At 42.8% G+C, this 12,339-nt stretch overlaps 1 protein-coding gene across 1 annotated transcript; it reads left to right on the top strand.

Moving 5' to 3' along the window:
- The first annotated feature begins 4,392 nt into the window (after positions 1-4,392).
- LOC6494255 (tubulin beta-3 chain) lies at positions 4,393-11,585 on the top strand. The gene is made up of 4 exons (XM_001960622.4): positions 4,393-4,670; positions 9,190-9,298; positions 9,363-9,607; positions 9,666-11,585. The coding sequence occupies exons 1-4, from the start codon at positions 4,614-4,616 to the stop codon at positions 10,617-10,619; spliced, it is 1,365 nt and encodes a 454-aa protein (XP_001960658.2). The 5' UTR covers positions 4,393-4,613; the 3' UTR covers positions 10,620-11,585.
- Positions 11,586-12,339: the final 754 nt, after the last annotated feature.

Raw genomic sequence — 12,339 nt, 5'->3', positions numbered from 1 at the left:
CGTCTGCTGCAATTTATGTGTATAAATGACAAAAGTACCGTTATTTATGGCCAGCAACCGCAACGCAATTTGGCAACACTTGTTGGCCAATTGGCAAAAATGTGAAGGCGGGAACTCAGCTCAGCTGAGCAGAAAAGAGCCAGGACTCTCTAGGCAATATAATGTTTATATGTCTATCGACCTATCTACATATCTAATATAAGAAATTGCAGGACTCTAAATGGGAGGACATTTTCACATCCAGGTGATGGAGACTTTTGAGGCCTACAAGTAGAGGTAATTGAGACTGATAACCAAATAAAATATATTCAAAGTTTGAAGACTCTTTTGAAAAATGCAATTATTTGACAAGTCTTATTGTCTTACTAACCTCTTCAATTTATTTAATCTTACAGGGTATTTTCTCTTAAGACACATCCTTAGTTGACAACCTACATTTTTGTGCGCTCTGTGCAAAATTTGAATTTTTATTGCCGATCGAAGCCTGCAGCATATTATGTGGCATAGCTACTCAGCCCGCCCCGTTCCACCTCCCAAATTATGCGTATTAAGGTCGTTTTGGTGGGCGGTGGATGGGCGGATGTATCTCGGCTGCTTGATAGCTTGTTGCCGACATAAATTTGAGGCTGCCTCTGCTTCTGCTGTTGCTCTGGCTGCTGCTTCTGCTGCTGCTGTCTGTCTTTCTGTGTAAATGTGCCAAATGCGCTGGAAGCAATACCAGCTCCTCCGATATTGACTTGACCCTTCTGTTTTGTTGTCGCGCCTTTTATTATGCTAATATTTTTAGGGCATTGCCAAGATTTATTGAAATGGCTGCGGCAGCTCGTCCATAAACGCAAGCCAATCCCCCGGAGGATGTCTCCTTTCGTCCCCGGCGAAGGTGCAAGGTGTCCCCCTGGGGCCATTTAAGCCACCGGCCACATGGCGTATACGCGATATTGGAGGTGGGAGGTGAGAGTTAGATTGTTTTGTGGCATAGGGGCGAGAGGGGACCTTGGGGCCACAACAATTAAATTGTCATTTCGTTGGTGCAACGCTTGTTGCTACTTGTCTCGCCTCGTGTTGCATAATTGGCAACGTTTTTGCAATTAAAACAACTAATTGGCAGCAAAAACTATTGGCCAGCAGCAGCGGCAGCAGCTGCCGCCTTGCGAAGGGAAATGGTTGGGCTCAGTAAAAAGTACGAGAAAAATTAGTTTCATAAATTTCTAGAAAAAGTTAAAACAAAGCGGTGGCGGCTAATGGAAATACAAACAAAAAACAGGATACAATGTTTTTACATAACCATGGTCCCTGGAAAAACATGCAACATTATATGAAACAAATATTAAATCAGATTCTAGGAGAAATGTCTACTTTAAATGTCATTAAACATTCACTGAGCTAACTAGAAAAAATATGTAAAAATCACCTTAAATGCCCAGGTGTTTGTGTTTTGTTTAATTTTTTTTTAAGCTTCAGGCTTTTTACGAAAAAATCTGTCGCCGCAAGTCGCAGCACCATTCTTTCATGCGAAATTGTTATGATTTTACAACAATATTATTTTTCCATCAACAACATCAGCAAAAATCAATCAAGTTCAATTAAAATGCAGCAAACACATGCAAAAAGGATAAACCACACATATACACACACTCACTCGGAAAATGTCAAACAGGAAAAAAGGAGGAAAACATGTGGAAGCCAAAATGCAATTATCAAAAATTAATTTTGTACAGAATATATAACAAATAAAAAGTTTGTCAGTGGCAGAAATTAAAATGCCAATTATAAATTGTAATTAAGAGATGAAAAGTTCAGAAATGAGTTTAAATATTCGATGTTCCTGGCAAATCAATCAAACCTAATTGTATGCGTAAAGGCGACTATGTAAACACGATAATAACATTTACACTGTTGCACACACATCCTGCATACCATCATCCTACACCCACACCCACTCAGCCACATACACATCCCTACACAGATGTGTAAGAATAAATTTATTTATGTTAATGCGCAAATACGAAAAAGACAAATGCTGGCTACAATATTGTTTTATATATTTTTGCCTAAATGCCATAGATTGTATGCGAATGTGGGTGTTTTTTGTGCGTGTATAAAGCTTACATTTACACAAGTGCAAAAATTCCCAAAACACAAATCCTAAAAAAACATTTGTTACTTTTTGTATGGGTCCAGGGACGAAAGGTCCAGCCCAAATGCACGGGGGGGGCTGTGACCACACAAACGTACACGCACACCCACCTAAGCACACATACACACACAGGACAATGATGCAGGCCACCATTTTGCATTGGTATTGGTGTGCTTTGTGGCAATAAAAGGATATTTCTGTATGTGTGTGTGTGTGTTTGGTTTGTGTGTTGGCATAAGCGTAGTCCTGGACGAATAAAATCCGCCAAAGGGGCAGACAACTCTTTCAAAAATATTCACTTTATTATTCCACAACATCAAAGTTGTTTCAGCAAAAGCAGTTTAATCTTTCAGGCATTTCAAAATGTTCAGTAGATTTATCTTAAAGTAGAAATTATAAATTAAATTTTACACAGCCTTTAAGTTTAATATTTTGACTGGAGTTTAATGGAGAGTATGTTGCTAGAAATTAGTAATGTAAGTCTATAAACTATGTAGCTTGTCTTTCACTTTAAGAAGATTAAGCCTCAAGATAATTGTTCTTAAAATTTATTTTTTAAAATTTTAACACTATTCATATATAATTTAATAGCTATATCCTTTCTAAACCCTCTTTAGACTACGTCTTTAATATAAACTCTGCACGTTTCTGCTTGTAGTTGACCAAACAAAAATTGCATGAATATTGTTGGAATATTCGTTGGGCCGGAATCCGGAGACCTGGACAAATTCATTTCGCTCCGATGTCTTCTTCGATATAACCATGTGTGTTTTGGCCCGCACCCTTGGTCCCTTGGCCCTTAAGCCCCTTAGCCCTTTTCCCTTATCCCTGATTGTGATCGAAAACCCCTGTCGCCACAGCCTCATTGAGCATTTAGTTTGTAGTTCTCTTGTTGCGCATGAATGTACAACATTTTATCTATTCGAGCTCGTAAATTCGAGATTATTTTGTGGCGTATTTAAATTTAGCAAAACAGTCTAAGGACAGAACCGATAGGGAGTCCGCTGTCTGTGTGTAAGTGAAGTCAAGGCGTAGCCCGATTCCCATCTCGTTCTTCTTCTCGAAATTAAAGTGAATTTTGCGGTTTGACTGCCAGAGATGAAAATAGGCCTGACAGAGGCACTTGAGGAGTCTGTACTACTCATACTCCGATACCCCATACCCATACTGATACCTATACCATACCCATTTGCCATTCCCATACCCATTGCCATCTATTTGCCCACTCTTGGGTTGCTCTTGGTCTTTCAACTTGAATGCAATTAGAAAGTAAAACGACTACAAATTGTATTGCCTCCGGGGCATTGATTGATTTCCAAGGAAATGGGGAAATTGACGCAGCAGATCCCCGATTTTAGAGTCAGAAACAGCAGCAGCCAAGCGATACGAAGAGCCAGGCATCTATCTATAAATACTTCTCCTTTTTCTCCTTCTTGAGTGCATTAGGAGTCCGACAAATGAAAGCAAAAACACATGTAAGAAGACGAAACATTTCTAATGACTGCGGTGACACTTTTGTGGAAGTGCATACCCATACTACCATACTACCCATCCCGATCCCATTGCATATCCCATATAGTATATACCTCACACGGATACGGGGAAAAGCTTGGGAGCGGGGGGAGTTGAGTTGCATACCTGTGCATTCTGCCGGATAAAATTAGAACGTGAAAGTCGCTGCAGTTGACAGCGTAAAAATGTGTGAACTTAGAAACAGGAAAACGTCGGCGGGGTGCCATCCGTCGCTCTCCACCAGACAAAACGGCTTAATACCCCTGCAGATATATATTATATATCTTTCGTATTATATATAAGGTAGTGTAGATGCCTGCCAGTACATAAACAAAACTGAATCAATAAAGTCTATAACAAAAGGACCTAATAATTAACACATGCCTTCTGGAAGTTACTTGTCTCTTTGATTCATACTCCATAAAAATTTTTATAGGCTGCCTAGGGTCATAAAACTCTCTATATTTAGTCTATAACTAGTACACTTCACATCTAATAAGAATCACTATCAATACTAATTAAAATGTCAAAATTATATAGTTTTCAAGGGGAGTATGTGTGTATAATCTTACACCCATCATGTTATTATTCAAGACCTTTGTATTTCAAGCTTTTAGTTCATTATTTTCCCATCCAACCCACTGTGCCGGCGTGCCTGTGTGGAGTATCTGTGTGTTCATGCGACAAAAGTGAGGTGGTGTGAGTGCCGACTCGACTATCGACTCGCCAGAACAAAAACCATCGTCGGCGACTTCGAGGTCCGGCGATCAGTTGAGTTTTGTGCGTTGTGCGGTGAAGTTGCGCCTCCGTTCCCAAAGATACTCGAACTGTGTGGTGCATCCTTGTCAGACTCCTTGCCGAGCAGAAGAATCAAAATCATTTAAAACAAAATATTAAAAAGGGCTGCGCAGTCGCAATCGCTTTTGTTTTGCTTTTTGAACAAATCCCCAAATAAGACAGAAATATGAGAGAAATTGTCCATCTGCAGGCCGGCCAGTGCGGCAACCAAATCGGCGCTAAGGTAAGAGCCACTACTTTTTATTTCATTTAGCGTTTTTTTGCGGTGCGTTAATTTATTCACATTGACCGAAAACGTTTTTCAATGAGTTTCCAAAACGATCGGGCTGTGTCTCGGGCAGTTCGATGTCGCCGCCTTTTTCAGCGCATTCAGCAATTAAAGCAAAAGAAAATTGACATCACAAAAAATGCCAGCGAAAAATAAAAATAAAATGTTAAATAAAATGCAAAGTGCAAAAAAAAGTGGGCAACCGAAGAGGTTTATTTGGCACTCGAGATGCCCTTTCTGCTCCTCTCGACCGGCTGGACGAAAGAAAAAAAAATCTCTAAAAAAAACGGGTTGGGCCGGCTGCAGATCACGAAAAGTGATTCATTGCAAACCCTCCCGGGGGAGTTCTCGAGGGATGGGGTTTGAGAGAATTATGGCATTCTGGGAGTAAAAGGCGCAAATCACCAACCAACAAAAAATAAGTAAAATAAAATTGCAGTTCTTCGCCAATCTTCTGCACTTGCAGGCCGAGAAGGGAAATCTTTCCAGCTATCTGACGGTGAAATCTTTTCGCTTTGCTTGAGTTTCCTGCACTCGCCCAAGAAACCACAAAAAATTGCAATAAAATTAAGGCACTACCTCAAAAATAAGCAAAATCGCTGAGCAGAAATTATGATTAATTCAGAAGAAAGCTCTCCAGTTCCAATTCATTAGAACTGTTTTCTACACAGTATCAGTAGTAGAAGTCGGGTATAGTCACCGAAACGGATCACTCGAATTGCACGTTCCATTGAGTATACAATGATTGGGAAAAACTCACTACTAACCGGGCCCTAGTCGATCGAAATGAATGAGAAACGGAAACCCGAGATAGGCAAACGAATCAGAGCAATTAGGCTCTGATTTCCAGCCGAGCATTCTCAATTATCTCCTATATATAGGATAGTCCACTCAATCAGCACGCCCCGAAAACTCTGGCTTCTCCATCTCGAACATCAACTCTTGTTTCGGTGTGTTTTTGGCAATACCAGTTTTGTGGCCAATACAAAGTGGGTCCCCAGACGAGTGCATTTTTCTGTGGCACCAATGTCAATGGTTAGCGATTCGCTTCCAATCACCACCGCCCCATGCAAAGTGGGTCGCTCTGGGTCTGAGCTGGCAGACTCAACAGCCAACTAATGCTGATAATATAATATTATCTTATATACAAGATAAGGCGCCGGATCTTAATCATTTGATATGAGTCAATTGGCCATAGAACGAGGAGGGGGCAGGCCGGCAGCCAGCAGAGTCAGCAGTCGGCAGTTAGCGAGCAAGCAGCTTCAATTTAAAAGTAAACTCGCCTGTCTTTTGTGTTTCCCGGAATTTCGGCAATAGTAATGGTTTTATGGAGCAGCCCAGTACTTTACGCAAACAGAGCTACAGATATGATGGGAAGTTTGTCTTGGTAATTTGAGCAGCGAACCTCCCCGTAATGTGAGACCCAAAAAAAAAACAGAAGAAATCATGAAAAAAAGAACAGCTGAGTGGACATTTAAAAAACAAGAATGTGACAAGCGGTGGCCTAAGTCCGCACTTGAATACAGATGCCGATTGGTCTTGAAAACCGCACAAGTGCAGGACTAGGCTGGGCCTGGGGGATATATAGGGAGATAGGAAGTGAGTCACCCGGGGGGACTGGCAAAAAGGCTGCAATGTATACTGTTACAGGATATCGGGGTTACACACATATCCCCCGATAGCATATGATTTTCTGATTAATTCTTCTGTTTCCGTTTCGGGCCGCAAACGATGAATGCATATTAAATAAAAGGCCTCCGAGATTATATTCCAGAGGCAGGGCAGGCGAGTCAATAAACCCAGCAGTCTGCTTATCTTCTCTCGCTTTTTGTATTCTTTATTTTATTATTTTGACACCCCAAGAACAGCTGGGAGAGAAAAGACAAATGCCTCGGCCACCCCACTTCAATTAAAAGAATTCCTTTTGATGCCAAATGTTTTATATCTCTTGCACTGTCTCTTTGCATACTTGCACTGGCTGAAAGTCAGCGATCCTCTGCAGAGAAAGAAGAAAGACTGGCTCCAAGTTCATGCCCGAGTGATTTTTTCTTCAAGATTCGGATAGACAAAAAAGGGGCAGAGGCAAGGCAGTTGCAGTTGCAGTTGCAGTTGCTATTGCAGTTGCTGTTGCTGTTGCTGGTGGAGGAGTCTTCTTGGCGGCTTCCAGACATGCAACACTTAATGAGGGCGTCTCGATTGCCAGTCGCCAGATGATCGCATGCGAGGGGCGTGGCCGGAGGGAGTTAGGCCAGTTGCCAAGCAGCAGCAAAGCTTTTGAAATTAATTACACGAAAGAAAATAGTTGCAGGGAGGGGGCCTCGAAAATGGTTAGAGAGCAGATGTTGCCCGTAATTGGAGAAGAGTTTGGAGAAGAAAATGTATTTCAAGAAGAGAAAAAATGATACAAGCATGAATGCAGTTACCAACAGAAATTAATACATTTTCCAATTAAAAACATAAATCTGCTGAGCTGTGATTGCATTCTTTCGGCAGCTGATCGTGATTGCCACAAATAAATCCTGCCAAAAAAAGCCATCAATCTATAATTACAATCTAACAGTAACTCACACCTCTGCGGCAACTGCAACTATAACTGCCACTGCAACATTCACCTCCGAAAAAAGTCATTTTCCGATTCCGACAAAGCCATTATCATCAAAATGAAAAATTCGAAGTGAAAAATTGGTTGAATGTAAAAGTAAAGCGATCAGTGATGGTCGTGCCAGAAGCCAGGGGAAATGGGAAATGGCAGAGATGGAGCTGGAGAGACAGTGGCAGTGGGGGGCACATGAAAAACGACTTTTCACTTCAACAGTTTTGTGTGCTAATTCAGTTTTTCATATTTGTTGTTTCGACTGCCCCTCCGGCCTTATAAACCGAGCTTTATTGTTCGAGCTGTTATGGTTAGCTTCATAATTGCAGCGGCCACACTCCAATTAAATTTGATGATCTTGCTAAGATTGCAGTTGCCAGAGATTCATTTTTGTTGATTTAGTTTTTTCTCCCCTTGTTCCATCTCATTCTGCTTTTTAAATAAACAAAGAAATGCAGACGCCATTGGATAGAGTCGGTATCCCCCCTTTAAATTGTTGGAGCTGCTGCCCCCCCTTTCGGGTGTTTATAGTCGCACACGTCAAGTTCAAGTGCCAAAGGGAAACAACTCAGACATCGCAGCGGCGACAAGACAACAGGAATTCAGCCCGGCACCGGGGTACTGCTAACATTTTTATTATTCCCCTTTGTCTTGGATGTGTCTTGGAAGTATCTTCAGTATCTTCCGAAAGACCCCTTAGATCCGAAACTGTTGCCAAGCAAGCTGCGTTTCGCTCCATGACTTCGAGAGCCAATCCCGAAAATAATCCAAAAACTATAAACCCCAAATCGAGTGGCTAATGAACAAGTAAGTTAACCAAACTTGGTCCGCTTCTTGTTAAACGCAGCACAACAATTGCAGAGCACTTCCTCAATAAATCTGCTAGATGATTGTTTGTGTATCCATGAGCTACTTAATTTATAGCATTTCGATTGGGATTCCAATTCGGCTGAGGGGAGGTGTCCGTGCCCTCTACCCATGCCCTCTTCTAATGATGTCTCGTAGTGGGTCGTTGGCCTGCAGTTGCCACAGTCGAGGAGCCAGAAGTTTCGGATGATGAGTCAGCAGTCACTATAATATAGTATATATCTCTTCTGGCGGTCCCATCCCGTCCCATCCCACGGGCTGGTCTATTTTTAAGTGCATTTCTCGTCGCCGCGCCGTAAGGTTGCTGCAGAGGAGCACCCCAGGAGCGTGGTGTAGAAATTTTTGTCCCATACAGTGAGAGAGTCCCATCCTATTTTTTATTCATTTTTTCTGCCGGCCCGACCCGGCCAGGCCGCATCTTTTAAATTTAGCACTAAATCAGGGCATGTTCGTCGGCGTCCAAAACTGACGTTGGAAAAACTAAACATAAATTTATTTTCCCTTCCCCATCCTTTCTCTTTCTCTTTTTTTTTTTTGGGCAATCTGTCTCACTTTTGATGGCACTGGCCCCCTATATGGGCATATCCCAAAACACATACCATATATTTTTGTATATTTTTCAAAAATCCAAACCGAAAAAAAACCTCAAACTTTATGGGCTGCGGCTGCGCCTTGTTGTTTGTCACATTGTCACATCGGAGGAGGCAGAAACAGAAATTTTTAGAATTGTTCTGTGTTGTTCTAGTTGTTGATTTTGGTTTGGTTTGGTTTGGGTTTCTTTTTTTGTCTCCTCCTCCCCGGAGTGGTTTCTGTGGCTGCGGCCATATGTCAAGGCTCAACATGAACTCTGACACGGGTGGGTGGCTACAGTTATTCAATTTGATGAACGATTTTGGGAAAATATAGCAGCGCCTTGAGCTGAGATAAAGAGCTCAGCATGAAGGGTTTGATGGATAGTCCATGGCCGGGATTTTAAGGATTACTCTTCTAATAGGTGATACTTTTTCCTTGCAGTTTTGGGAGATTATTTCCGAGGAGCATGGCATCGACAGCAACGGCATCTACGTGGGCGACAGTGATCTTCAGCTGGAGCGCGTTAGTGTCTACTACAACGAGGCTTCTGGTAAGTCATTGCCACACAACCTTTATCCTTCGGCTTGACTGACTTCATCCCTTTATCCCTTTAGCTGTGAGCCGGTCTTCGGGGGGCAAGTATGTGCCCAGGGCCATTCTGCTCGATCTGGAGCCGGGCACCATGGAGTCGGTGCGCTCAGGTCCCTACGGACAGCTCTTCCGGCCGGACAACTTCGTCTTCGGCCAGTCGGGAGCCGGAAACAACTGGGCCAAGGGTCACTACACCGAGGGCGCCGAACTGGTGGACAATGTCCTGGATGTTGTGCGCAAGGAGTGCGAGAACTGTGACTGCCTGCAGGTTGGTTATCCTCCTTCATTAAATCTACAAACATTTTAAAATGAAACCTATTCCATAGGGCTTCCAACTGACCCACTCCTTGGGAGGAGGAACTGGCTCCGGTATGGGCACCCTGCTCATCTCCAAGATCCGCGAAGAGTACCCGGATCGCATCATGAACACCTACTCGGTGGTGCCCTCACCGAAGGTCTCCGACACTGTGGTGGAGCCCTACAACGCCACCCTGTCGATCCACCAGCTGGTGGAGAATACAGATGAGACGTACTGCATCGACAACGAAGCCCTGTACGACATCTGCTTCCGCACCCTGAAGGTGTCGAACCCCAGCTACGGGGATCTGAACCACTTGGTCTCGCTGACCATGTCCGGAGTGACCACGTGCCTGCGCTTCCCCGGCCAGCTGAACGCCGATCTGCGCAAGCTGGCGGTCAACATGGTACCATTCCCGCGTCTGCACTTCTTCATGCCCGGCTTCGCGCCGCTCACCTCCCGCGGCTCCCAGCAGTACCGCGCCCTGACCGTGCCGGAGCTGACCCAGCAGATGTTCGATGCCAAGAACATGATGGCCGCCTGTGATCCGCGTCACGGCCGCTATCTGACAGTGGCCGCCGTCTTCCGTGGCCGCATGTCCATGAAGGAGGTGGATGAGCAGATGCTGGCGGTGCAGAACAAGAACAGCTCGTACTTTGTGGAATGGATTCCGAACAACGTGAAGACTGCCGTGTGCGACATCCCGCCAAAGGGACTGAAGATGTCCTCGACCTTCATTGGCAACACCACAGCGATCCAGGAGCTGTTCAAGCGCATCTCTGAACAGTTCTCGGCCATGTTCCGGCGCAAGGCGTTCCTGCATTGGTATACCGGCGAGGGCATGGATGAGATGGAGTTCACCGAGGCGGAGAGCAACATGAATGACCTGGTGTCGGAGTACCAGCAGTACCAGGAGGCCACCGCCGACGACGAGTTCGATCCGGACGTTAATCAGGAGGAGGTCGAGGGCGATTGTATTTAATGGTGTGGCCAGAGGAATGAGGTGCGTGCGTAAGGAGGGGGAGCGCCTGTTTCTGCGTGGCATGCGGCAGCAGCTGTCGGCCAAGCACTGCAGCATCCTCTGACACCAAAACTACACACACACAGGCACACAGTTACACTCACCACTACTGACACACAGCACACGGACAGCCACACACAACACAACCACGGATACTGACAGCCAGACACTGAGACACCAAGACACCGAAACACCGACAGACCGACAGGAAGGTCAAGCGTAGTTAGAACATCAAACGGAAATGTTCCAAAAAGCTCATACGTCCTCCTCGCCCCATCTTTCTAATTGTATCTCTAACCACTATCATCTATCATCTCTCCATTCGCATCTGTCATCCCTACCTTCATCTTCATCTTTATCATCTTTTTTGTGTCACCCTCCGCTACGCTATTTACACTTTACACGGAGGCACGTCTATCGCATTTCTCGCAGCCATTTTCTCACCCGTTTTTCCAGCCCCCAGCTTTCCATCACTCTTCCCCCCACAATCATCCATGATTTTTTCACTAATTTAGGAAACTCATCATATCCTGAGTCTAATACGATTATTTATCGACAACCACAAGTATCTAGTATTTCAAATAAAAACGAATTTATACAGAAATCTCGAGAAATGTCCAAGAAAATTTGCATTCAAGACTGACGAAAGCAGTTTGGCAATAAAAAAGATATATACATATATATAGAGTTATATATAGAAGACGATACATGATACAAGCTTATCCAAAGATAATCGACAACTCTCATGAGATCCTCCAATAAAGGCAATTTCTAAAATCATCCGCAATTGTATTTACATAATCTTAGGGCACAAATTATTAATTTTGTATTCGTGTGCAGTACTTTCTCTTGTAGTTTTATATAAAAATAAAAACATTTTTACCCAAATAAATGACTAATAATGGCAAATGGTTTTTGGCAAACTAATAAATGCATATTTGTTTTGGGAATGGGAATTGCTTTGGAAAAGAGTGAAGGATGAGAATGGGAAAGATGGGATGGCATCTGACAAGAATTTCCAGTTATTTTAAAGACAGTAGAATTTAAATTTTAGGCGCCAACTAATTCAACTAACTAAAACTAGATGACGACTATGATTTCGCGCTGAAAAGTATGCTATCTTTTTGGTACAACACTAGTTTCCATTGTATAACACAAGATGTCGCCAAAATGGTCACACAAAATTGCAGTCTGTGTAAAAAAATAGACATAAATTCTTATATCTTATAAAATATTACACTTTTTATTTCGCTTTTTTGTTATTTTAATATTTTTTAGAGTTTTTTCTTATTTTTGTCATGAATTCGTGTAAAATTCCTTAAAGACGCCAATTGGACAAGTGCGGCAGAATCATTAAGCTTGCTTCCGGCAGAGGTCGCTTTTCAGACGTTACTTCTGCAAAGAAGGGTTTTGAATGTTGGAATTAACCATTAAATTAAAATTAATTAAACTATAATAAATACATTTTCAAGCAAAAACAAGTTTATATTTTTAAAATGGGTTAAAATAATTGGTTATTGGGATTGACATTCTATTATTCCCCCTTTTCAATACATCTGGAAAGTTGCCATTAAAAATATAAATACAATTAGAAAGACCTTTTGCCCCTCAGATAATGAGTCTATTTATGAGAATAATCTAATTTCCCAAAAGCAAATGCCTACCCTTTAACCGAAATCTT

This window comes from Drosophila ananassae, chromosome 3L (genome assembly GCF_017639315.1).
Source record: "Drosophila ananassae strain 14024-0371.13 chromosome 3L, ASM1763931v2, whole genome shotgun sequence".
Lineage (NCBI taxonomy): Eukaryota > Metazoa > Arthropoda > Insecta > Diptera > Drosophilidae > Drosophila > Drosophila ananassae.
Note: the sequence above shows the minus strand (reverse complement) of the source record. Positions and strands in the feature narration are given on the sequence as shown.

Coding starts and splice junctions, on each gene's coding strand:
- LOC6494255 (XM_001960622.4), top strand. CDS start 4,614: ATGAGAGAAATTGTCCATCTGCAGGCCGGCCAGTGCGGCAACCAAATC. Junction 4,671..9,189: donor GCAACCAAATCGGCGCTAAG/GTAAGAGCCACT, acceptor TTTTCCTTGCAG/TTTTGGGAGATTATTTCCGA. Junction 9,299..9,362: donor CTACTACAACGAGGCTTCTG/GTAAGTCATTGC, acceptor TTATCCCTTTAG/CTGTGAGCCGGTCTTCGGGG.